The following is a 27,583-nucleotide window of genomic DNA, read 5'->3' as shown; positions in this document are numbered from 1 at the left end:
CAGAGCCAGTGCCAGCCGGCTCCAAGATGGACCCACCGCTGGCCAAGGCTGAGCCCATCAGTGATGGTGGTAGCGCCTCTGGGACAACGTATTGAAGAAGGTGGAAAAACTGCTGCTGCGCAACTGCAGCTGGAGGAGAGGAATCAGAATGTGTGAGTAAACTACTCCAGACATCCAGGTCAGTGCAGAAGGAGGGGAAGGAGGTGCTCCATGTGCTGGAGCAGAGATTCCCCTGCAGCCTGTGACAAAGACCATGGTGAGGCAGGCTGTCCCCCTGCAGCCCATGGAGGTTAATGGTGGAACAGATACCCCCTGCAGCCCATGCAGGATCCCTGGATGGAGCAGGAATGGAGCAGGTGGATGTGCCTGAAGGAAGCTGTGACCTGGTGGAGATCCCACGCTAGAGCAGGCTCCTGTCAGGACCTGTGGACCCATGGAGAGGGGAGCCCAGGCAGGAGCAGGTTTGCTGGCAGGACGTGTGACCCTGTTGAGAACCCACGCTGGAGCAGTCTGTTCCTGAAGGGCTGCACCTCGTGGGAGGGACCCATGTTGGAGCAGGGGATGAGTGTGAGGAACCCAGCCTCTGAGGAGAAAGAAGCAGCAGAGACAGTGTGTGATGAACTGACCAGAACCCGCATTCCCTGTTGCTGCTGGGGGGGAGGAGGTAGAGAAATGGGGAGTGAAGTTCAGCCCAGGAAGAGAGAGACAGGGGGAAAGTGTTTTAAGATTTGGGTTTATTTCTCATTATCTCACTCTGATTTGACCGGTAAAAAAACTAATTTCCCCAGGCTGAGTCTGTTTTGCCCATGATGGTAACTGCTGAGTGATCTCCCTGTCCTTATCTTAATCCATAAGCCTTCTGTTATATTTTCTCTTCCCTGTCCAGCTGAAGAGAGACAGAGCAGCTCTTGTAGGCACCCAGCTGTGGCCAGAGTCAATGCACCACACACAGGCAGGAGAAGTCAAATGCACAATGTTCATACATAAACTATTAAGACAAAAAAACCCCAACTAGCTGCTCACACAATTTTCATCTTAAGTGATCTAGCAGGAAGACTTTCTGCTGTACAGACCACCAAACCAAGCACAACACATCTCTTTTTGTACTCTCACCTTGTCTCCTAATTTTCTGTTAAGTGTAAGAATCTCGTTCCCTTTCAGCTTCCGCTGCCTTCGATGTGGTTGAGCACATTGTTTCTAAATTACTTTAACATACATATAATACAGCTGGTACAACTCATTGTTTTCCCAGCACCCAGCTGAGTCCTCATTCCTACTCATTCTCATGTGTCTACTGCACATGCTTTAGTATTGTCAGAGGTGAGACTTCAAACATCTAATAAAAAGGGTGTCCTTTTCTGGAGGCAATACTTTGCTAAGAGAAGATCCTGGGCAGACCCTAAATGACATCAGTGAAAGTGGCACTTCATGCTCTTCTTGATATTCAGCCTATATTTTCTCCACTTCCTCTTAGCCCGTTACAGGCTGTCAAATCATCCCAGCCTTACTTTAACTCCTGGGGGCATACATTTGAAAGATAGCCATATTGTTAAAGTACACTATTTTACACCAGCCAGAACTACAGCTCATTCCTCTTAATTTCCTTATGTATATAGGTACTTCCTTGGAGATTACCATTTAGCTAATCTTAGTTTCTCCTAACTTCACACTGGAATGAATATAAAACATTCTTTCTTTATCTGTTTCAATGGATATTGCTCTAACTTTTTCCACCTCTTTTTAGTAATGCCTAGTGATTTCCAGATATGAAACTGTCCTCTAAATAATCGATAAAAGAACAGAATTCGTAACACTTCTTTTCCTATTGCTAAAACATACTGTCTCGTTACTTCCACAGAGGTTGCTCTTCTAGGATTCAACAGGATTTCAGTTTCAAAGCTGTGCCAGATGTTGCAGGCAGTTTAGTTCAGAGGCATTTGTGCTTTTTTTTTTTCTTTACTGTTTCAGTTTTCCGTATTTATTTCCTTTCTTTGACATGGAGCAGAGGGAATAGCACTTAGGAGAAGTCCCTGAGAGATCATCTGACAGCTTCTGTGGTTTGAATTACTGTCTATTTGAATACATTATTCTAGGTAACTACCTAATCTGTCAGAAAATTATGTTTTAAATAAATGGAACTGTATAAAAGCAAGGTGATGAAATATGTAGCAAGATTTACTGGATGTCTTGATCACAGAAATAATGTTGCGTACTTTGTTCCCTGATTTGGGGTTGGGTTTTTTTTTGCACTCCTTTTCCCTTGCATATTTGGGGTCGTCTGCCCTGAAATGATGACAGAATGTGTGTGCCAGCATTTGCATGGTTTTCCTCCATTTTAAGTGTTTCTAGTTTCAAACATTCATTGATATGTGGTTAAAGGACAGTGAAAAAAATCCCAGCATGCATCTTAAAGCAGAAATTCAAACTACAAATCTGTTGTAAAGGAAAGTACAGTAAACAGCATGCTGTGAAGTGGGATTCACCATTGGATGTAACTGGTGCATTGCAACATGTTTCCCATCTGACAAAGGCAGGTAATGCACCCTTTCCAACTCTGTCCCAGGTATTTTGTTCGTGGGAGTCATAAATTCCCAAAATTTTGTCTTTCACATAGTAGCTAAAGCAAAGCAGTGCTGAGGAATGTACTTGCCACAGTTCCACCTGCCTGAGGCCTTCCTCCATGGTTTCTTCTCTAAACACACACCAGAGGCATTGCAAAATGAACCTCACTATTTCTAGAGACCTTTTTTCTGTTCTTTTAAAAAAAGTATTTGTATTGTTACCTTGAATCGCTATGTTTCATTTTCTCGTACCTAACATGCTTATAATCTGTTTAATTCCGTATTTTGATTAAATTGTGAGAAACTGTGAGCTTAACACCTCATGTGGGCATATTTACAACATTATCAGAAAGTAGTATGGGTATATTTGAAGTTCTTATATAATCCTCACTATAACATTTCATACTTTTACAGTTTCCTTATAGGGGCAATTATCTTCCTTCATTCTCTGTAAGGGATAAAAATACAGACAGAAATCTCTGCAAGTCATTGCAGCTGAGTACTTATTTAAGTCCCACTGAATACACTGAAATAAAGCAAAAACTTAGGCAGAATTATACAGAAAAATGGCTGCAAATCAGATAACTGATAAATCTTCCTGTTCAAAGAAGTTATTTTTGCATATGCTGCAGTCCTAATTATAACTACAATGAAGCATAATCAACTGCAAATTAAAAAAAAATATTTGCCTTTATTATATCTGTATTCAATTTTCTGTTCCTCTTCAGTCCACATATCATCAGTCTTCCTTTCGCCTTCAGTCTGCACTGCAGACTATAAATAATGAAAATCTGACATTTATTTATACTGGGAAAATGTTTCAATAACCATTAAGTACATTGACATTTTTGTTCCACTAGTGCAGAAGTTGTCCTTTATTTGATTCACTCTTCCTTCTATGAATTTAAAAGCTTTCCTCCTCATTCATATGCTCATTCATTTGATTTCATTTATCAGTTTGACAGGAGCCAGCCTCATCTCAGCTACTACTGGACAACACTGCAGGGTCCAGTGAGACCACTTGTCTGCTTTTATTTCCACAAAGCATGTTCAGAGGAAATTTATTGAGAAAACCACAGGCACAATTAAATACTAGTGACCAAAAAAATCTGCCATGTTCTTAAAATTAAAGGGAAATTCCTTCAGGGACTATTTCCAGCTAGGTAACGGCTCCTTCTTTGCCCTTTCGCAGTGCTATGGTGTTATATAGGAGATTCTTCCCCGATGATCCAGTATAACATGTTGGCCAAACTGCTACGGAAATTTTACTATGTATGTAGCCTTTGAAATCATATCCGAAGGGATCACAGTCTGAAAGCCGTATTCTTTGTGTTGTGACATAGCTAGACACAGCTAACTGTGAAAAGTGCAGTTTTGCTCCTTCTCAATAAAAGCACTTGTGGCTTTTAAAAACATGGGCCAAGTTTGTGCTGAGTGTCCAAAAATCCTCCAAGAAAACAGACTTCAGGCTGTACCTCTGCAAATGTCAGGAGGAAATCTGAAGCAGAGGACAGCAGCCCTTCCAAACAGAAAGTGTGTGAATGGACTGATAAAGATCTACACAGAAACATCAGTGCTGGCTCATCTGCAGGTGGACAGCAATGGACCAAAGATCTTAAATACACTTGGAAAGGGAAGGAAGCTTTGCAATGACCTTTTAATTTTTTCCTTTACAAACTGACTGGGAAAAGTGCAGAACTGCACTTACGGGTCACTGCCTGTTTCCACTACTATAGCTGTACCGCACAGAGAACACAGTAACAAAATTCCCATGCTCAGCTACGGAGATGTCTTTCAGCTGTAAAGGGCAGTTCAGGAGTAACCAGATCAACATTTGCACATAGCTTCTGACCTCGGAGAGCAGGGCTGCTGCTACTACAGCAGCAGGTGAAACAGTAGAACAGTAGAACTGTTCCAATTTTTATGGCATGATGCAGAGAATGCCATCCTCCCTCCCAGTTCTACAGACCATTTATTTAATCCTGACTAATTTTGACGTCAAGCCATAGCCTTCTGGGTAGATGAGAAGGAAAGCTGAAGCACATACTGCAAGAAAAAGGAAAACATAATTTGAAAAGTAGATGCTTTTACTTCTGTGTTTGATGGAAACTGGATTAGTGAAGTGATAACTAAATGGAAATACTTACTTATAAAAAAAGGAAATGATTTAAACTTACTGCTATTTATCAAAGTATAAAGATGCACCCTTCCTCTCTTTTCCTCCCCTCTGGTTTATTCCTGCTAGCAGAAATAAAAAGTCACAGGAAAGCTAAATTTTTAAAAAACTGAATAAAGCTATCAGAAAAGCTTCAATAGTGAAGTCTTTCAACAGAATTAGAGAGATCTGTATGTCTACACCACAGATTGACCCCGTACAAACAACATACACTGTACCTGCAAAGATTAACTGGACTTCTAGTAGAGTTCCTTTATAGCTGTAAAATACCAGCCTTAATACTGAAATCATGTTGCAATTTGTGCTTTGTGTTCAATAATTAATTTCCCATAAAGCTAAAGATCAAAGAATTGACAGCCCATCAAACTCCAGAGTTTAGGATTAAATTGTTGCAAGTTGTTTGGAAAGAGTTATCTAAGGCAAGGAAGTACTAGGATTCAGCTCTTCCTGTAAGCTGGTCAGCCTTTATTTTTAGTTTTCAATTGTCAATATTTTTTTTCCCCTTTTGTAAAGGAAGTGTAAAGAACTGCCAGTACTGGAAGCTCAATTACTTTATGTACAGATCCAGTATCATACAAACAGGCCTGCTGATGCTATGCAGCATTCAGACTAGTTCAGCTCCTTCAGCTGGCATGACCTATAAGAGAAAGAATAAATGCTAATACTACATTTAGTCACTGAAGTTGCCACAGGTTTGTTGATCTCGTATTACCATAAAACCTGCCCGAGAACTCGGCACCTTGGGGAAGGTACCAACCACTTTTCCAAATTAAACTTTTAATGCTACTTCCAGACCAACTCTTGTGGAGTCACTTTGTGGTGTACAACAGCACTTCCTATAAATATAGCAACTAAATGCTTCCTTTAACAAAGTGCACAGGAACAGCAAAGAGGATTAATTTGGCCCTGCTAAATTAGAAAAGCCACTTTGTTTCACCTGAAGACCAAAGATTTCAACACAAACCCTACCCACGCAAAGAAAATCAACTAGATGAAATCTATCACTTCTGTTTTATCTATGCCTATTGCAAAGGTACCAATACCATGCTTCAATTTTCTCCTCACCTATTATTTACATAAAAAACCTGAAGAAACCTTGTATTTGAAACCATTAAATCAGGAAGAGGGAAAGGTGTTTAGAACAAACCCAAAACTTAGTATTTAAACAGGAAATATTCCTTGGGTGTATTTAATGCTTTCATTAAAGCTACAGTGTACAGAAAGTTAACACTTCATCCCCGGTAGATGCTGTCAAAAGCTGAAGTGTTTAGAATTTTCTTATGTGTAATCACAGAGTTAACATCTGTTCTACCAAGTTCTGTGTAAGCATATAACTACCTCAAGTAGACCTGGAACTTGTCTTTTAAATACCAAACTACTAGCTGTTTCTGTATCTGTATCTGTACAGATCATGAAGACACCTCCAGAGAGCAACACACAGTGGTTACAGCATACTGATCTCAGCTATAGCAGCTGAATTGTAGTACATCTAAGCAATCAGTGAGCCCTTTTCAACAGAATTTCCTGCCTGCCCACAGAAGATTTCAACAGATTTTTTTGATGGAAGACATAGTCAAACTACAGTTCAGAGAACTATTACCTTTAAGGTTTATCTTTTGAGACTGATGATGTGTACTCTGGAAGAAAGGCATACTTGTCTGCTCTAAAATTCTGCAGTTCCAGTAAACCTGAAAAGTTTAAGGTGATTGAATCATGTTACTGTAAGCCTATTAAATTACCCTTTCTGTAATCAACATTTTCACCTCCCAAATAATTTTGTGAAAGCTCCTGTAATGTTTTCAACAGTTTCAGCTAACACTTCAAACTTTGCAGAAGGAATGCAACAACAGTTCCTGTCATTTAAATATTATTTATTATTAATTAATTAAAGATATATATATAAGCACAAAGCCATCAGTATCCAGAACAGATTCATACTCAGAGTAAAACGGAAATGGAAGCTGAGGAGATAAGTCGGTACTGGAACACAAACCAACAGGTATACATGGAATAAGGGGAAGAAGAACAGCCACTACCATCAACTAGCACAGCGTTCTGAGAAATCTTTAATTACCAGCTGCTCACTAAGCAGTTTTATGAGAGTCTTTCAAGGCTGGCAAGTTAAATTTACAGAAAGCAAACACCTGCTGGGCCCAAACAGTACCAACTCTGAGATACTCTTAGGCTCAATTCCCTATTTGGATCCCTGTTTATCCTGGATACCCTCCTGGATTTCTACTGAAGAACACATTGAAACAAGAGCAATGAACATGCCTGTCAGTCTCCTACATTAGTAGTCTTTTGCCTATCAACTTAATTTTCCTCATCTCAGCCCTGCAAAATTCAGTTTGTCTTTGCTGCCCTGGAATGCACACAGCTGGGACATAGAATGTTAGTGCACAGACCACAAACATACTGCACAGGAGTGTAACAGGAATTGTTTGGAAGGCTGTTAAATTCTACCATCATATTTTTATCAGGTCCTTTATTTTCAGCAGTTGTGTATGCTATTCAGGTGACTCATTCTATATTATCTGATTATTCTAAGTTATAGGTAAGATGAAGCTCACAAAATGCCTGACAAATCCCAAGCCTAATCCTGTAAATTGACATTTCCACACTATCTGTCTCTTAACATGTTAATCCTTGTTAAAAATAAAAACCTAAAACACATGACAGCAGAATACCAAAGCAATAGTCACATGAAAATATTCCTCCACGTGTGGTTTCCTCAAACATCACACAAAAGACCGCCACCTACTGTTGACATTACTGTATCTTTCAGGATGTATTTTGCACAGTAACAGGCAATACTATTTTTCATCACTACCAAGAGTGAAGACCCACTCGGCCTCAGTTCTACAAAAAACATCTGAAGGATAACATCACTAATACCCTAATCCCACTGCCTAAGGCAACGGATCTACGGAGATGCATTGCCCCCAGTTCCAGCGTGCCGTGGGAATACCTTAATAGTTGTACAATTTGTCATTGCCAGACCTCTGTTTAAAGCAAAAATAATGAATCATTTTACTTGAGGTCATGTTTTCTCTTTACAGCTGCAACTACATTCTACTTTCTTGCCCTTGCACACCCCTGTCTCATGCTCCTTATGGGAAAGAAGTCAATGTAGGCAGACTGCAGGGGGATGGGAAACCAGGCACAGAATATGCCTTGTCCTTGGGGAAGTAACCAACACAAAAGGCCTAGAACAGCCCAACCCCTACACGTTTGTTCTGTAGTGGAGCCACTAAGAGCGCCACAAACAGCAAGAACAGTACTTATTTCATTCCATTTCGCACCACCGGCTGGCTGCCTTCTAGCTACAACACAGGGAATGACTGCGATTGAAAGAGGCTTACCGACCGTGGACTTGCTGCTGGCTGCCCTGCCCGCGGCGGCCAGGAGCAACAGCTTTAAAGCAGTACTGGCTGCACTGACTTGCTGTGTGAGGAAAACTGGACGCAGGCGCTAGTTTTCCATTTTAATCAGTGACGCCATGTCAAAACCTACACAGATATGCAATATTGGTATCTTGGAGGCTTGTTAAAAAAAAAAAACAGGATCACTGGGACCTCGAGTAGAGCTGAAAGGTACGACTGGGCTACCTCACTCCTGTGTGAGCTATTTAGATCCTTGTATGGCGCCTGTAACTGATCTCACTGAGAAGATTCTATGTATCGCTGTCACTGTATCTGGTTCCCATTAAAATGGAAGTGAACAGATCATTGTGATGAATTCCTCAAGACACAAGTAAGTGTCCTTTAAAACAATGCAAGTGATAAGGGCCTAGTAACTAAACTTACCACAAATTTACCCCAGGCAAGTCAGATCACTTGTAACTAAGCAACATGCCTCTTTTCTTTGTAGAACGCCTCAGTAAGTCACTCGTATAATCACAAGATAAAACTAAAACCTGAAATTCATAAACCATACGATCTAAACCAGTGTCTTTAGGTTAGGTTATGGCTGGGTTGTCTTATTCTGCTGTCAACTAAGAACTCAAACCCTGCCGTTCCTGTTTGTTCAAAGGTGTGGAGAAGAAAAACACTACACTCACTCTACCATCATTAAAACCTGAATAATTTATTCATATAAACCTTAAGAACTCTCTCAATCACAGCATATTGGTGTACAATTATGAAAACTTCAGAAATCATGCTTTTGATTCAAAGCTTAAATTTAATGGTAGGTGCCACAAGATGTTTTTTAATTACTTCAAAGCAGCATATGATTGACAACACAAAAAATTATAAATAAATATTAACAAGATTAAGAACTGCATTTTAATTTGCATAGTTTTGAAAAACTCCAGACTGCTAGGTGTCACCGTTTAACCCCAGCTGACGAATAAGCACCACACAGCCGCTCTCTCACTGCCCCCACAGTGGGGTGGAAGAGAGGATCAGAAGAGTAAAAGGAAGAAAATCCTTGGTTTGAGGTAAAGACAGTTTAATAGGTAAAGCAAAAGCCACACACACAAGCAAAGCAAAACAAGGAATTCATTCACTTCTTTCTATTGGCAGGCAGGTGTTCAGCCATCTCCAGGAAAGCCGGGCTCCATCACAGTTATTTGGGAAGACAAATGGCATCACTCTGAACATCCCCCCCTTCCTTCTTTTTCCCCCAGTTTATACACTCAGCATGACATCATATGGTATGGAATATCCCATTGGCTACTTCAGGTCAGCTGTCCTGGCTGTGTCCCCTCCATATGTCCTGTGCCCCTCCAGCCCTCTCGCTGGCAGGGCCTGAGAAACTGAAAAGTCCTTGACTTGGTATAAACATCACCCAGCAACAACCAAAACCATCCCTGTGCTGTCAGCGTTGTTCTCACATCAGATCCAAACCACCAAACTGCACCAGCTACTAAGAAAATTAACTCTATCCAGGACACTAGGAAACAAGCTCTGTCTGATGTCTGCCATAATTAAAAACATTTCTGGCTGAAGTAACACAATTCAGCAGTGTATTTTTAAAAGAACTTATTTTTAAGACTGTGCGTCTTGAGTTTCCATGGAAGTATTAGTTTCTTTGACAGAAGTGCATGATGGTATCACAGCATACAGTAAAATAGGTGACTTGGTTTCAGCCTCCGTTTTTCTGGTAACAATATTAAACTGTTCTTAAATTTAGCTTTAAAACAGGTATTCACTATTGGTTTTCAGAGATCTCATTACAGGATATTAACCTTCTGGGGAGAGTGGCATATTTTTCTCAGGATTCATGCTTTTTTGTTGGTTTATCAAAGTAAGGAGTGTTGTCTTGTAGCAGGTCTTTCCTGGGTACAAGCACTGTAAAAGAAAAAAAAAAACTGAAGGAATATAATGTTATGGAAAATAGTATTTAAAATTCTAAAGTTGTTCTTACATCTACAAACAAAAAAGTCAGGTTACTAAAATGAGAATCTGAATTTCTGGTAAGCATACAAGCAGCAGTATGATACCTACCCAAGACAAAATTATATTAATATTTTAACTTTCTGTTTGTCAGAATATTGCCTTCTACTTTTTCCTTTTAAGAGCACTGACAATACTTTAATAGCATTAAGAATCCATTAAAAATAGTAAAGTGTTGCAGTAACTTCTAGCAAGGGAGAGAATGCTAATTTTATCATGCCTGAGTCAGATTACGTTTACTTCAACATACAACAATAAATATTAAATGTGACTTAGTCCTCTCCCCCAGCATCCTGGAATATGATCTGTTAGATTCATCTTGTCAATTCTATTTTAAAGGCCAGCAGGAAAAGAAAATATCAAATGAAATTGGTAGCTGCTATTATCATCACAGAAGTGCAATGTGTTGGGGTTTGTCTAATTATACACCATTTTAACCTATTCTTAACTCTTAAGTTCTTGCCATCTAGCTCTTCAGAAATCAGCTTGTCTTTTCTTCATGAAAGGAAGAAGTTGCAATGTGGTGGATTTGCTCCAGCTGCAAAAACTAAAGCACAACACCTGAAATCATAATGCTGCACTCTGACTAGGTCAGATAGCTGCAAAAGTTGAGGTAAACCTGTAAAACTGTGTGTTTGTGTGCATATGTGTGCAATGAGTAACATTCTGTCCAAAGTGCACTGATACCCCATATCTTATAATAAAGAAAATGCATTTCTTTCTAGGCGTGTTCCTTCTGCATCTCGGTACTGATACTGATGAATTTAGTAAATTTCTAAGGGCTTTAAGTGAAATTTCAATTGCATTTCTCTTAGATAAAATACTCGGGAGTAAATTTATGGCAGAACATGTTAATCTACACACCTGTAATAGGTACACGAAATAGAAATACCAAAGAAAAACAAAACTGGATATAAACTATTAAAAATCAGAAGTCCAAACAAAGAAAGATTGAAAGAATTTTTAACCTTCCTTTTCAAAGCTAAGTTTTTAACATACACTGCCAACACACCAAATCAAAATAATCAGAACATAACTGCATGTGTGGTTTATTACTGAAATGTAGGCTCTACTTCTACCAGCTTAATCTGAAATTAAAGTGGAAAGAACCAAGATATTTGTATACTACTGAGTAACGCACCTCAGACTGAAACATTTATGGAAATAAAAAAAAAATCAGAAAGACTGTCTAATGTGACTAACAAGCTCCTAATTGAAATTTTCTTCTCTTTAATAAGAAACCCTCTGCCTAATTTCTTTTTTTAAATATTTACCAGTGAATCCCAACATGACTATACACCACTGAATCTCAAATTCCTTTTAGAGAATAACATTGCCCTGTGCAGTGTTTCTATAACAGCACAGAATAATTTCATTTGATTAGGGAAAATGTCCCCCTTACCAATATCTGTTCTCACTAAGACAAGTCTTTGGCTTTTTCTTTTCAGTTACTAAATAGTTATTTTAGAGATTCAGGATTGAGAAAAAAGAAAAACACACCAGGTGTAGCTACATTGTATAGTCAGCTATAATACAAAAAGTTAAGAGTCAAAAGATTCTGATACTAACTCACTTAAGAAAACTAGCTGCAGCAATATGTTTCTGAAACATTTCACATAGTTTCTCCTCACCCCACCCTTGCTCTTCTTTCATACAACCAAGCAACTGATCACACCAATTTCATAGGTTTGGTTTTTTGTTTTTTTTTTTTTGGGGGGGGGGAAGGGAGGGGCAGAGGAGTGGGGCAATGGCTTGGAATGAAAATTTAAATACAGGCCAATGTAAGTATTTTACAACTCTTTTCAAAATAGGTCAGTATACCTTCTATGAAAGCAAAGAAAACCTTTACCTAACAAAGTTTCCAAAACAAACACATAGCACCTAAGATGAAGCACTATGAAAAGTAAACTCTTCAACTTGAGGTGCTTATTTTTTATTTGCCAACAAACAGCAACTCAAGCAGCCACCTTAGGGCTGCACTTCCACCGCCACTTTTTTTTTTTTTTTTTAAATAGATCTGTCCTAAGCCTCTCATTTAACGTAAGATGATACCATAAAAGTAACAAGGGAGCTAATGGTAATTCTATTAGCACTGTAAATTACCACAGAGCATAAAAATTAAGGATCAAAAAGGTTGATTTGTTCTGCTAAACTTCCTTAATCAAAGCTGTACTGGAATTGAATACCCATTCAAGTGCTACCTAAGCAGATCATATACCTATACAGGTATTTCCTGCAACACACTTCCCACCAGAAACTGGCTGCTAGGTGCTAATCATATACATGCACAAGACGTTTGGAGGGGACACAGATGGGACAGCTGACCCCAACTGACCAAAAGGATATTCCATACCATTTGACATGGTGCTCAGCAATAAAAGCTAGGAGAAAGAAGGAGGGCATTTGCAGGGCTGGTATTTATCTTCCCAAGTAACTGTTAGATGTGATGGAGCCCTGCTTTCCTGAGGATGGCTCTAACACCTGCCTGCCAACAGGGAGTAATGAATGAATTCCTTACTTTGCTTTGCCTGCACACACAGCTTTTGCTTTATTGTTAAACTGGTTTTATCTCAACCCATGAGTTTTCTCTCTTTTACCCTTCCCAATTCCTCCATCTCACTGTGGTGGGAGTGAGCAAGTGGGCTGTGTGAGCCCGTCGCCTAGGGCTAAATCACAACACCACCTAGCCACAGATTCATTCAACTCAAGTTGAAGTCCCACTTCCAACATTTTTCCCCTTCCCAATCTCAGACAACTTTTCTGTACAAGGTAAGATGGAAACAGTAGGGCAAGACTCAACAAAATGGAGCAGCAGTGGAAACCACACCCATATGTAGGCACAATTTCACACGGTGCACTGACCATGCTATTCAGCACAAGCTACTATCAAAACACGGTGACAATTATTTCAATTCCCTAAAAACTTTATTTCTGGTTTCAGGAATTTTTGAATGGCGTACCCTGTGCTACCAGTGACAATGATACAGTAAGAGCTATATCAGATTTGCCTATCCAGAGTGCCACCTGACTAAAAAAAGCTGGATTCTCAGGAAGACACACACACTAGAAGCCTGCTCAAACAACAGCACTTAGGAATAATGTTCTGTTACTAATCAATTTACCATGGTATAAAGGTCTGTATATTCCTTCTGTACGGAGATTTGCTTTTACTCTTTCAGGCTAAGCATTAAGTTTGTTCTGCTTTTTTGTATTTTGAGTAAGACCATGCTCCCAGCCACAAAGATTATTCATTGCCATGACCTTTAAGGATTACTTGTTGTGTAAAATAAAAGTGCATTTTTTTGGTGCTAGCTTTGAGTGAAAATTCCAACTTCACTAAACGTTCCTTATATTTTCATTATATCAGGACAAGTAAAAATATCTATCCATTCTATATGTTTTTTATACTGCTCTTTCTTATTCTGTGAGCTTCTATCACGATGCTCTGGTTTTCTTTTCTAATAATTCCTTATCTTTTAACTGGTGATTCCCTACATTATCAAAACTAAGTGTTTCTCACTTCAATATATATTCCAAATACATACACAAAACAGACAGCTCTTAACTGTCATGGCTGTTTCAAGATTATTGTGTTATTCTTACTGCAGTAAAATCAGAGTGAGAAGCAAGGCTTAGACCTATCCACAACAGATGCAGAAAAAAAAAAGAAAAACAAAGAATGGGCAAAAGACTGTGTAATGACATCCTTCGCATTCATAAGCATTCAAACGCACCCTGAATACACTCCAGATTTTTGCTGCAGGACAAAAGTTTTCCTGGCCAATACTAGACTCTAGATACACAAACCTCAAAGACACCACTTCTCTTAGAAGTCTGTAAAATTAGGTGAGGGCAATTCTATCACTTTTTGTTTATGGATATTTTAAAGCCCTAAAGCTCTGCTACAGTTAAAACAATCACTACTACTCTCCCCTTGTTCGCTGAGTCAAGTCACTTCACTAAGAGTAGCAGATTGGTCAGAGAAGATCTCCCCTTCGCAAATCCTTGCTGACTGTTCTCAGTCCCCATTCTGTTCTTACAACATTTGGAAACAGCTTCCAGCATTGGGTCACCCATCTTCCCATGGATCACAGTGAGGCTCTCTTGCCCTTCTTGAAAAGAGGAGTGACGTTTGCTTTCTTCCAGTCCTCACACAACTCCCCTAATCAACATGACATTTCAAAGATAATTGAGCGTGGCCTTGCAATGACATCAGCCAGCTTCCTCACCACCCACAAGTGCATCACATCAGGTCCCAATGATTTGTGTATTCCCCATCATCAAACCCCCATTTGAACATCTGTTCAAATGTTCCCTAGCCTTTTTTTCTCCTCTACCAAGCCTGTCATCCTCGTTCCAGACATTCCCAATGGTGTGAGACCCAGAATTCCTGAAGGCAAACCTTAGCAGTGAAGACTGAGGTACCAAGAAGAAAGTACCAAGTGCCTCAGACTCTTCGGAGTCCTTTGTTACCAGGTCCACCGCCCTAAGCTGTGGGCCCACATTTTCCCTCCTCTTCCTTCAGCTGCTGATATGCCTATAGAAATAGTTCTTGCTGTCCTTCACATTCCTTGCCAAGATCAACTCCAGGTGGGCTTTGGCTGTCCTAAACCCATCCCTACACACCCACAGAATAATAGAATACAAATTAGTATCTGAACATGAATTCACATGGCCTTTGCAAGGGACGTTCTGACTCACAGTCCCTGCTGGAGTTCTTTGAATAGCTCCTGGGGGGGCTGCCACAACATGCTTACATTCCCAAAAGCCCCTCAGCAAAAGCTTTTAAGAAAATAACAACCTTATTATGACAGAAGTTCTTGCGTGGGTAAGTCACTGGTTAAAATGAAGGAAGTGAAAAATGAATGAACAGGTCTCCCAATGGAGGGATGTCAAAAGTAGAGCTCTACAGGTATTTTTGTTGGCATCTGTGTTGTTCAACATACTTATAAGTAACCCAGAAAAGAACATTTTTTTAATGATACCATCCTGAACAGGTTCTTTAAGAAAACAGCTTACTATCAAAATTGTAGGACAAGCTTAAGATTTGACTAAGTAACCAGTAAAATTACATGTAGAGATGTGCAATACACATAAGTAAAAAAAAAAATACTAGCTTCACAAAGAATGTGACAGGTTCTAAACTGACTAGGACCATTCAGATGAGTGTAATGAATACAACACAATTTTGTAAAAATAAATGTATGTACACACAGCAGTCAAAAATGAAATTTAGAATGAGGAATGACAAGGAAATCAATGGAGAATGAAAAAGAAAACTGTGGGTAACTGGCTAGCTGAAAAAGTTCACATAGACATAGTCCAGCCGGCTGGACAAAAATGCACATCGCTCTCAGCTGATCTGAAGTAAAGCAAAAATACACTGTCTTTGGCTGTTCTTGTTACACAATAACAGCAAGATCGCGGTGGGAAAAGAATGTTGCAGGTGGGAACAGATAACTACAGAAGAGAAACTAGGGGTGGGCTTGATATTTAGGCAACTAACCACAATAATGAGCTTAACTTTTGTAATACGTATGAGCTAATTATAACAAGGCATAAAAGGTGACTGTAAGGGACAATAAATGAAGTCTGCTGATCACTCATATTGAGTGACTGTGTCTTCCCTCCGTCGCAACAGAAAACATCGCTGTGCCATTATTTTGCGTATAAATGCCTGGCTGCCCATAGGTTGGTGACTTCTATCAGCTCTGATTGAGCAAGTTCTTAATCATCTTAAAAGAGATAATAGTAGAATTGAAAAAGATGTAAAGAATAGCAACAGAATGATCACAGGCACTCACCTGTTGTTTCACAGAAAAGCTGTTCCATAAGAGGGGGGGGGGGGGAAGGGGGGGGATGGTGCAAATAAGGGACTTAAAAACTCATCAAGAGCTTGGTGAAAATGGATAGTAATTGAAGAGTAGAACTAGATTCAAAACTATGGTATGTGATTCTTCATAAAAAACAGAATAAATTATTTGTCGAAGGTTTTTAGATGCAAGACATTTGCACTGCTTGACAGGAACAATTTCATGAAAGAGAAACACACTGAGGACAACAAAACCAGAAACTTTCCCTAGCACAGGAAGCAGGTGTGAACAGCTGGAAGGTGTGAAAGTTCACTTGTTCTATTCCTACCCTTCTGCTGTCATCTGCCTAGGATCACTGTGGAAGACTTGACACTAGTCTAGACCTATCTTTGGCCTTGATTATAACAGCTGTTCTAAAGTTAAGTGTTTTACCTAATCTAAAACTGAAAACAGCTACAAAACTTTACAGACACCAATAAACAGAAGTGAAAGGAAATAATATACATTGCTGAAGATTTCTCCTATCCTCTACCACACAGTTGTATGCTGAACTTACTATAGCTCTTGTGTTAGACTGTAAGACAAAAGCACTTCTAAATTGAGAACCAAAATTCCAGAATTTGATAGGCTTTGCATCAAGGTCATCATTGTGTCACAAATCTTCCAAGGCATAATCTGAAACTTAAAATTGTCAGAAGAAGGTTTTGGAAAAGAACATTCAATTCGCAAAGAAAAAGCTATTCTACGGACAGCACACATACTGCATTTGCTGGTTCTCCTCTACCTATTTGGTAGAGCAAGCATGTACAGATACTGTTGGCTACTACATTTAGACATACACTGACTGAGTAGCCAGTACATGCACGCTGATTTGCTACCAAATTGCTGTTAGTTCTAATAGTTACGGTATCAAATTGTAACTTCTTTCTCTCAACGAGGGCACTAAATACAGGTGCTGCCTCTTTCCTACCAGCCTCCATATTTCAAAATATTTACATAGAAACTTCATACCTTTGAAACCTCCACCTCTCCTAGGCAGTGACATTAGTCAACAGGCTTAAATTAAGTGTCTGGGCAGAGAAATGACACATAGACTTTTGGCCTCTCTACTCCTTTACGTAGTTTCAAGTCCTACATTTATTTACTGAACTACAACATTTTTAAACCTCTTTTAGCATGCAGCTTTACTCACCTATTCTGTCAGAATCCGTGTGAACTGCCTGAATAACAGAAGTTCTGAGAATCACTTCAACATCTGAAGCTATTTTCAGAAGCTAGTAAAAGGGGTAAAAAAAAAACACCAACAACACAGAGTAATTCAAATTAATATGTAATTATTCCTGAAAGTATTCTCCATACTAGACAGGCATTCAAATAACAAGGTCAGTCAGTTCTATTATTCAGTTAGTAACGCACTATCTATACATACCTTTTCTTTGGGGGATCCTGGCGTAAGTTACAGGTTGATATATAAGCTACCTTGACATACAGCATGAGGAAGGAAACTTCTGCTCATAATACACAGCAATGTGAAGTCTATAAACCCAATTATAAACCCAATTAAAACTGTAAACAAATGAGGTAAAATGCAACTAGCAAAACAAGTAACTAGTTCCCGATGATCAGACACTGGTGAATGCATCCGTAACATCTGACAACCCTTAGGAAAAGGGCAATCTGGTTGTTTTCACATTCCTGCTCTTGAAATAAGGAGATAAAAATGAAGGCAAAACATGACAAGAATATAGAATACTGAGGTATTACAGAAAAGCAGTACAGGAAGAAGGCACTACCTGAAGATTAGCAGAGGTATTAATATTTGAAAAAGGCCTAGAATTCCTTCCCTTATTAAGAGGATAAGCAGAAGCACCCATTGCTAGTTTTGCTGAGCAGTTAAGAGAAGCCTAATACTTCTTTGCATGATACTGATCTAAGAATTAATTACTCTAAAGAAAGAAAAAAAATATGTAAATATCTATAATGAAAAACAAGAAAGAATTTGATAAACAGAGGATGTTACTTAACCCTTGCAAACAGTTAACAAGACATGGCCTTGGGAAAAATAATCTATGTCAAACTAAGAATTAACAAAGTAAGCTCAAGAAGAACCAAATGGTTAATGAGACCAAACAGAAAATCACAAGAGCTATGTGTGAACTATCCTAATTAGCATACTAAAAGATCCATCCCAGAGCAAAGAAAGCCCCCTACTAACAAAGCCCCCTCCTCACAGCAAATGCCGGTAAAAAAAAAATAAAAATGCTGTACCTTTAAATGGAGAGGAGGCTCATAAGAACCAAAGAATACGAATTTGTGAATAAACCTAATTGTAAAAAATTGTTCAAAGCATATAAAATGTTCAACTATATATAAAGATGTGTGGTAGCTCTGTGGATTTACCACCAAGCACCTATTCTGCACAGACATGCCATAAACAAGTATCTCGAGTCTTTGCATGGATTGTCTTTCACATACTGGTGAAGAACCTAGATTAGGGATAACAATACCTGTGTCAGAAATAAATTATTTTGCACAAGTGAGACACTTCAGGAGACAGGCTTACACTAGGAAATAGTGTGTACAAGCAGAAGTGGATCTTTGCAAGAGTTAAAGCTCAAGACTTGACATCTACACTGGATTTCTCCTCCCTTTCCCTTTTAAGAATCTGGACTAGGTATTCTCCAGTTTCCCCTACTGAATTCCCACTAGCAGCTAGGCTGCACGCTCCTGAAGCACACCTTCCACTTCATATTCATCTTATAGGAATCCTGCCGTTTGCTCTGAGGTTGCTTCACAAAACAAGCCAGACTACAGAAGTGAAGATAACCAAGGTAACTTCAGAAGCGCACTCCTGATCTGAACCAAAATGCCACAGTAGATTTACGTGCCACATCATGTATTATAATACTGCAGATAGTCACTCCTACCTCCTTAGGTTACTACGTAACTAAGTTCCTTGATGTCATATTAGAAGACACTGCAGCTTTCTATTCTGACAAAATAATGCACATTTGGTTGGTGAATATCCATCTTTTAGCTGCTGTCCAAAGCAAAACACTAACATCCCCACGTTTATGCAAGCAAGTACCTGAATTCTCACAGGTCCTGCATATCACATGATTCAGTTCCCCTGCATACAAGACTTTTCAGTATATGTATATGTGTAATATAATAAATATGACGGCTTCTATGGTGTTCTAGGATTCTGTAGTTGTGATGGAAGTCTAGAATTTCTTCCACTGACACATTTCATCAAGATATCAACTAACCAGGATTAAAAAGCTGTATGTGTATTTTGTAGGTTGCCATTTCCAAACAAGTGTAGATTTAAAAATATATGACAAGTATTCTTCCTGTACATCTCTGTAACAAAAAGAACATACAATTTAACAGATCAGACACTGGAAACACAAACACAGAAATATTACTATAGGGGCCTGATAACAAGCAGAAATGCTAGAAAGTCCTAACTAAAGGCTCAGAACTATTTATTTCACTGTCCAGTGAAAGGTATGATGCAAAGGTTTAGATGTATTTCTATAAAGGACAGATGGAGGCACTTTCTTCCAACTAGTGCCCAATGACAACATAAAGACAGTCTGTTAAAAGGCTGAATGACAAGGACTGAATTATTAACTCTGTATGGATGTTAAGAACTAAAACCACCAAAAATACAGAAGTTTCATTTCAGGCCTCAGTAAGTTTTAGAAAAATGTCTCAGTAAAAAGTCTTAAAATGACAACTGAGCAAAGGTAACTTACACAGTGAGTTAACAGAGTGTTTCTACTCCTTTTAATGCAGCATGAGGGAAGAAGCAGCAAAAAACCCCAGTAGTATAATTCATATCTCTATATTCCAATAGTCATGATCATTTGACTGTTTTTTGCCTCCCACAAAAGATGCTGCTTCATTTGCCATCAGGAATCAAAATAACTTCTCAAGTCTGCGAGTTACTGAGCAGATTGTTTAATTTCTCTGTATCTTTCTGTGCTCATCTATACAAAAAGACCAGGTAAACTTAACCACAGATCAGACAGGCATTATGGGCAAAGTATACAAAATATTTACGTAAGAATAGCAACATAAACCTTTTTTTCCCATAATTTTATTATGTTTCAACATAAGCACACTGAACTAACAGAAGACACTTCCTCCCTGTGTATTTTTGTACACGCAAAATTCTATAGCATACTATTAATACCAATGAAAGTATCAATATATTTATAAAGAAAGATCCATTTAAAAGCCTTTTCAAACTCACCTGGCCCTCACAGTGTCTCAATAAGTACTTACATTGGTTTACGAATCCTTTAAGTAAAAAAGCTCCTATACAAGTTTTCTTATGCAAAGTGGGAAAAAAACAATGAAAACAAGAAGTACCTCTTTTATCTTCTCTTCAGACGTCTCATCTTGGTTATTTTTGAATTCTTCGTTTATCTTTTGCCTTGCAGCTAAATAAAAAAAAGAAGTGTGGACAAAAAACCTGCATGTCTTTGTCACTGCCTTAAAGCTCAGAATTCTAAGTCCTTTATAGCACCCTCCTAGTTCACGCTGTCTGAAGTATTTTAATATAAGATTTCTATGGAATTCAGGTGATGTCATATTTTAAGTTGACTGATACAGCAATAAAATGTAATTACCTATCTAGCAGTCTGAGCTTTAAAAATAACATACAGAGGCCACTATTAAAAGTTTGTTTACTAAAAAAGCAGTATTTACTCCCTGAGGAGCAGTTGTCCATGAAGAGAATCAACTCACATGCTCAGTACAGTTAAACATGCTTTGGCTGGACTGAAGTTAAAAAAAAAGCAGGAGGCGGGACAAAAAAATTCCCAGAAGAGATGTTTTCTTAGGAAATATGTCTTGAATCTCCTTGAGTCCAACAACCATTTTTTTCTTTCAAATTAAAGGATGTCTGTTTATGGACACACAAGTTTTCCCAATGACTATTTTTAAAACGTGGAAAAGAATAATTTAAAGGAAGATTATGTTAAGAATTCTCCTTCTGTGTATTCAGAGAAGAAAGTCCCACAGAAAGATAGGTAAGCATGCATTACACAGAAAAGTATCTCACCTTCAAGAGCTCTGGTATCATGTTTAAAAACTTCTTGTCGGGTCCTGTGTAGTAATTTAAAAAGCTTCAAAACCTGTCAATACAACATCAATAGAATTACCTTGTTTGCTACCAGGATTCTTGGTTAAAATGAACATGTTACAATTAAAAATGTTCTGGTTGATCTCTCATGTTCTTTCCATTCAGTACAGAATCAGTATCTAAGCTACGCTACCTCAATTCCCAGTCAAGTAACCTGCAACCAAATCAGATGTAAGAAAAATCAGAATCCTACAGTTCTAGATGTTTAAAATTAATCTAAGATGCTAGAGAGTACTAGCACTACACTCCTAAATCATCATTTGGCATGACAGGAATATAATCCTGAAAAACATATTGATGCAAACACACTTATTGTGCCAATACCAAATAAACCCAACAGAAGAGGAATCACTCTAAAAGTCAAGCCAACTGAAGGGACTATTCAAGGGTAGATCACTGGATGTTCTCCAATTATGAAAAAAACATGGAAATATAAATGGCTAAAATATTCTTATACTTGTGTAAGAATGTGTGTAAGCCACTGTGAGAAAAGTTAATTTCAGAAGGATCTCAGACTGTGTATTAGCTAATTCAACAATTATTTTTCATGTCTCTGTATAATACCTGGGCATAACCTTCTACAGGCAATGTGGCAAAACCAACACAAAGCAAAGTCCTTCCCTAAATATAACTGCTAGATCAGCAAATAAAAACTTCAGTAAAGCCCAACATTCAAAAAACTAAGATTTACAGTGTAGCGATGACACACCCAAGGATGTACGTGAAGCAAAACTCCTAAGAATCACAACTCACAGTCATATGGTTTTGGCTGTTTATTCATACAGACTATAATGAATTACAAAAATCCTCAAGTCCTTATCACACTTTGGTGTTTGTCAGAAAGCGACAAGAATATCTGAGAAGCACCAAAAAAATAATAATCTTGGAAACAAGAGACCTTTTCAAGTTATTTCTAGTACTTTCTAGTGTGTTTTGGCATCTCTGGAAGGCACAAGTCCAGGTACTCCATGATAACTGTTAATTGTTTTCTCATAGTTAATAATAAAATTCTTGGACACAGAGGAAACAGAAGGCTGTACCTGAGAGATAACCACCTTCTTTATTAGCATGCTCTGCATCTGTGAGCTAGAGATATAAACAAGGCTGTCCCCTAGAAGCAAAAGGCCATTTAAAATGTCCTGGCAGGGCCCTGAAAAAAATGTTGCCTTTGCTTTAAATCTGAGGGTGGTAGAGAGAGAAAAACAGTAAGCTTCTCTGAAAGCTATTACTTCCAACAGTTGCCAACACAATTTTGGATTTTCAAGCTGAACTCTCAACCTCCATTCAGCCGGTCATCTGGCCACACTTTGAGATAATTCATCTAGAAGTGCACACACACAAAAAAAACAGTTTTTAGGATGAGGAATAAGACATAGAACAGTAGGAACAGGCAACTTTCCAGTTCAGTACTGCTTCTTTAAAGGACAATTTACAAACATAAAAAAATTGAAATCTCACTTCATCACATGGATTAGACCACATCATAATTTCTAATGTAATCTATAATCCAGCATCCTGTTGAGTATATGTTACTGCGTTACAGATCTTTCTCAACAGAGGACAAACTAGTGCATTCCTGACTGTGTAAGAGGCTCATATTGTTCAACTAAAAAACTTCTGTCACTTTTACAAGAATTCGTATGCAACTTGACAGTTAAATCAATCTAAGCAGAGACATATAAAAGAGAACATGGACTACGGTAACTCCTTTGGAGTGTCTGTGTCCTTAATAATTAGCAACTGAACAGAACCCTGTTGCTTTCAACTGCTGTATTCTCCAGATGGCTGAATCTGTGGGAAGTTAACAGACAGAACTGAAGACTAACAAAAAAATGTTTTCTGCAGATGTATTTTAAAGGATTTGACTAAATTATTTGGATGGGGCATCCTGAAATGTCTATCCTGTAATATTTTTTGCCATCTTGGCAAATAGTAAAGTTAATATAAATGGTTTTGAATCAGACATGTATCGTGAAACTTGAAGAAGTGTTTTACAGTTCTTCTGAACTCTTTGATCAACAATTTTCAGGCATCTTCCCCTGCTATTTGCCTACTTCTAAAAGCCCTCCTGGAAAGTGCTTCACTACACTAACCACTGAGTAGCTGTATTAGATGACTTTGAAGCAAGATACATTAATGCACAGATTTCTTTGAGTCACAGATTTCTACAGTCACCTAATAAAACACAGAACTCCCTTAATACCTCAGAGCACTAGTACCCCTAACACCAGGCTTCAGAACACTTCTGAAACAGGGCTGTAATGATGAAAGGCTTAAATAATTCTTTTGTCTTTGCTTGTCTTCATCTCCCATCACAATCTACTATCTTGATTTAATCTCTGACTGTCAACTCTCAGTTTCTTTTTTCCACAACGGCCTCTGCATGCAAACCCCCACTTTCTGTTAGCTAGTTTTGTGTCCTTCCTGCCCTGAAAGCCTCTGCCTGCTGATGCTATACAGGCTACCTAGGAAAAAAGTTCCTACCCTCCAGCGACATATAAGGGAAAACTCACTTTTAAGTCTGTAATTTGTGTCTGCCTGCTATTTACAGCCGAAGGCCGCAAACCGATGGGGGCACACGGCACGCTCCCTTGGTGCCACCGATGTCAGCGCGCCGGGCACCGAGCGGCACGAGGGACCGCGAACCCCGCGGCGGCGGGCACGGCGGTAACGGCCCACAGCCGGCGGCCTTTCCCTCGCCGCCTGCGGGGCTCCAGTAGCGCACCAGCGACTCCCGGCCTCAAGCGGGGCGCAGGCCACCCGGGGGAAGGACAGGGAGGCCTCTCCCTCCGCCGCCGCCGCCTCACACCGGCCCGACCCCACGGGCCCTCCCCGACCCTTCCACCAGCCCCGGCTCCAGTTCACTCGAGGCTACCCCCGGGTACCGGGGAGACCCCTACCCCGCCGCGCCTGCCTCAGGCCAGGATGGGGCCGCAGCAGCCAAGCGCCCCCTCGGAGGCAGCGGCGGCCGCTGGCGCCCTCTCCCCACCGGCGCTCACCCGCGCGCGGCTCGCCATGGCGACCGCCGTCCTTTTCCGGTCCGGCGGAGGGGGGTAGCGGCGGAGGGGGAAGTGACGACGGGAAGCGGTCCGCGCCCTCGCCGCCTGCGCGGTGCTGCCGGGTGCGCTCGGCAATGTTGCCCCGCCGAGCGGGACTCGCCGTGGCCGGTTGTTCCGGGCAGCCTTTGCTCCCCCTCCGCCCCTGCCGGCCCGTGAGCGGCGTGCGGCCTGCCGCGGGGTGCCCCCCGGGGCCGCTCCGGGTCGGCCAGCCGAACCGCTGCTGCCTTCACTGGCGTGGCCGACGCCAGCCGTCCGGACAGCGCCGCCCCTCAGAATGCCGAGACCGAGCCGACTCCTGTTAACCTCCGGCGGAGCGGCAGGGGTCCGCAAACAGCGGGGCGGGCGGCCCTGCCGTGCCCTCCGCCGCCGGGCTGGGCTTGCGGAGGGGAGCCGTGATGTGGTGAGGGGCAGCTTCACCCCCAGCACCCTGCCAGGCGGGATCGCCGCGCCGCAGCGAGCTGTGCCGGTGTTTTGCTGACAGACTGGATACCAAGCAAAAATGAATTCCAAATCAAATATAAGAATAAGTGCAGTTTATTATATTACACTATAATATATGGAAATAGCATGCAATATGATAAAAGGAAACAGTACCAGTTACGCACAATAGGGTAAGAGAGCAATAGGAGTGAAGCATCAAATCGTAACTGGAAAGCATTACAGAGACTAAGAAACATCACCAATTACCACCTTAACATCACCCAGGCCCACACTTTGGCTAGGAACCCCTACTGCAGCCAGTGCCAGGAGTCTCTCAGTAACTGGGAAAATTCCTACATGGTGCATCCACCTAGGTGAGCTGGCCCAGTCCCTGAGTTTGCCTGCCTTTATACTCCATGAAAAAAATAATCTACATACGTTGCGTATTTAAGTTCACACGTATCAGCGACATTGGCCGGCCACCCAAGTGTGGTAGTTACTGTCACCATACAGCTGCACGCAGTATTATAGTCTGAAGGTTCCCGCTCGTATCTTGCTTGTTCAGAGAGCTCAGGACAAACACTACCTGCTCATTAAAGTTGTCCTTGAGCTCCCTGAGCTCCCTGTCCCAAGTTAAACAATTCCTAATTAAAGACAAAGACTTTTCCATAAGCAGTCATCAATTTAATAAATTGTCACCACAGCATGGCATAAAAACTGATGCATCTTGCCCATTTTCTTCTGAAGGAAAATCTCGCTGTTTCAAAGAAGTAATGGGAAAGCCATCTATTTGTGCCCAATGCATTATTTTACACTGCTGCTGGCTGCTTTCCAGGAGTGCTTTATCGCATTTAAGCTCTTAATTCCTTATTTTTTTTAAGTGCTGATACTGAGGTAATCAAGGATGACTTATCAGAACTGATCTTTCATATTTTGTTTGAACATCTTTTCTGTTATAGAGAATATTTTGATTAGAGCTAAAAAACAACTACAAAATTGAGACAGTCACTCTATTTTTACCCCTACTAAGGCTGGTAGACATGAATCCAGCCTAACTTTGGGAAAAAAAAACAGACATGGCCCTTTAGGTGACCTAGGGAGAAATTACAGGTTTTGACACCAGAATCACCTTTGATGGCAGATGCCAGGGACTTAAGTGCACTAACACGCCTTAATGGCCTGACCAGCCCATGGCCCAGGACCCCATGTCAACCCCCCCAACCTGCAATGCTGCACCAGGGCCAGTCTCCAGCCCTGCCATGGCCTGAAGGGAGACCTGGCCTGCAGGTGACGGAGATTGCAACCAAAGGTTCACAGGATTCTGCAATACATAAGGACATGGGAGGCTTCATCCTCTAAATTTCTCTACTCTGTTATGGATTACCACAAAATAATCACCACTAGCAAGTGTACCTATGGTTAATAAAGCAAATATGTATCTATCTTAAGCTATTGCAAATTACTAGCAGTGATCAATAATAGCAGCAAACAATTGTACAGCAACAATCAACATTACAGTATCAACCAGTAACAGCAACAATACTATTGCAGGTTACTACAAACTTACCATTAGTGAAGCAACTTATTAACAATACAAGAGCAGATAAATTATGATGAACTACTTGTTTGGCTATATAATATCAGCATCAAGTGAATCAGATTTCAGAAGGGGCCAAACCATCCCAGAGCGGAGGACACACCAATCCCAGAGGACCATCCAGAGACGGGAGGACAGATCGAGCCAAACCCCACAGTGGTCTCAGCAGGAGAACATGAAATAACAGTCTCACTTCAAAGATGATCCATGGCACAGCATCTGGAGTCAGCCAGACATCCCTTGTGGGAGTCCAAGATCTCACAGAAAGTCTGTGCAGAGAATTCAGCCTGTTTAGGAAAGGAGATGGGATGTTGTCAGAGAGACAGGCTCAATTCTGGAAAAAAATTAAGTCACTGAGGCATAAAAGGGCATAGGACACCACCACTGTGAGCAGCCAATGGGTGCTGTTAATTTCTGTTTTCTGCCTAGAACAGCCAAGAAATAACAATGTCTGCTGTTCTTTCAGACCAATTTTTATTTTGCCAGACTGTTTTCCTGCTCTTGCAGTTAGAACAGCCAATGGCAGTTAGGAATTCTTACTTTCTCAGGGTATTTTCCTCTTTTCACCTTTTCAGATGAAAAGTTCTGTTGCAGTTCCTTGTTCCTGCACTTACTGATGGTATCTCAGGATATCTCCAGTTTGTAGGTACCCAGCTGTACTTAAAAAAGCCCAGCTATACTTTTTCTCAAGGATGCTTCTGGTTCCCAGGCTGGCAGGTATTTTCTCTGCTGGTGTTTTTCAACTGGTATTTTCTTCTATTCAGTCATTTTCCCTTTCTAACCAAGTCACCTTTTTGGCTGTTCACATCAAGCTCCCCACAGCCCTGCCTTGCCTTGCCCACAGCCTGACTGACCAGCCCAGACTCAGCGTGGCCATCCCACAGCTGTATCTGGTACTTTAAAACTCAATTGCCATTTTCTAGAAAACCAAACAAACTTATACTTCAGTAACACACCATCCAGCACTAGCTAAAGGCAGCATAAGGATTTTAAATGTAATCATTTACTGCTTCTGCCTCTAGCTTCAATATATAGCCTATGTCATTGTTTCATTGCAATTACGTGCAAAGCTAACTGAAGTCTGGGAACACTAAACTATTACTAAATATTTTTAATATTTCATGTTTCCTTAATGCACTTATTTTAGGCTATGTACCTCATAAAGAAACTTGATCCGTTGGCAGAGGAAATTATCCTTATTCATAGATCTATTTTATTGCAGCTGTGAACGAATGAATTAAATCGGTTAAAAAGGCCTTGTTATATTCAAAATAATATAATACTTGCCATTTACATGGTGTGACAAAAATATATATTGAAGTCAAATATATGAAAAAAAATGCTTTTACCTTTTCAGAGAAACTTCTTAAATTGTCTCTTTATGTTTTCTTTTAACATAGAGA

The 27,583-nt window shown here is 40.1% G+C and overlaps 1 protein-coding gene across 5 annotated transcripts; it reads right to left on the bottom strand.

Annotated features, from left to right (window-relative positions):
* LYRM7 (LYR motif containing 7) lies at nucleotides 1-24,190 on the bottom strand. Of its 5 annotated transcripts, none has more exons than XM_040580750.1 (7): nucleotides 24,104-24,161; nucleotides 22,145-22,425; nucleotides 21,024-21,096; nucleotides 20,330-20,400; nucleotides 9,929-10,031; nucleotides 6,338-6,425; nucleotides 1-4,799 (listed from the first exon to the last, which is right to left on the bottom strand). In XM_040580750.1, exons 2-6 carry the CDS (start codon nucleotides 22,181-22,183, stop codon nucleotides 6,340-6,342), a joined length of 372 nt encoding a protein of 123 aa, XP_040436684.1. In that variant the 5' UTR covers nucleotides 22,184-22,425; nucleotides 24,104-24,161; the 3' UTR covers nucleotides 1-4,799; nucleotides 6,338-6,339. The 5 variants fall into 5 exon arrangements, 3 of the variants coding, with proteins under 3 accessions (XP_040436684.1, XP_040436685.1, XP_040436686.1); XM_040580751.1 differs by lacking the exon at nucleotides 1-4,799 and having other exon boundaries at nucleotides 4,808-6,425; nucleotides 22,145-22,254; nucleotides 22,334-22,425; XR_005825735.1 differs by lacking the exons at nucleotides 1-4,799; nucleotides 6,338-6,425 and adding exons at nucleotides 16,506-16,630; nucleotides 17,142-17,223 and having other exon boundaries at nucleotides 9,708-10,031; nucleotides 24,104-24,159.
* Between the last annotated feature and the right edge of the window lie 3,393 nt (nucleotides 24,191-27,583).

Source organism: Falco naumanni, chromosome Z, assembly GCF_017639655.2.
Source record: "Falco naumanni isolate bFalNau1 chromosome Z, bFalNau1.pat, whole genome shotgun sequence".
NCBI classification, from domain to species: Eukaryota; Metazoa; Chordata; class Aves; order Falconiformes; family Falconidae; genus Falco; species Falco naumanni.
The sequence above is the reverse complement of the archived record's forward strand: the minus strand, read 5'-3'. Positions and strand labels throughout refer to the sequence as shown.

Coding starts and splice junctions, on each gene's coding strand:
- LYRM7 (XM_040580750.1), bottom strand. CDS start 22,183: ATGCAGAGCATGCTAATAAAGAAGGTGGTTATCTCTCAG. Junction 21,097..22,144: donor AGAAGGTGGTTATCTCTCAG/GTACAGCCTTCT, acceptor TTGTATTGACAG/GTTTTGAAGCTTTTTAAATT. Junction 20,401..21,023: donor TGATACCAGAGCTCTTGAAG/GTGAGATACTTT, acceptor TTTTTTATTTAG/CTGCAAGGCAAAAGATAAAC.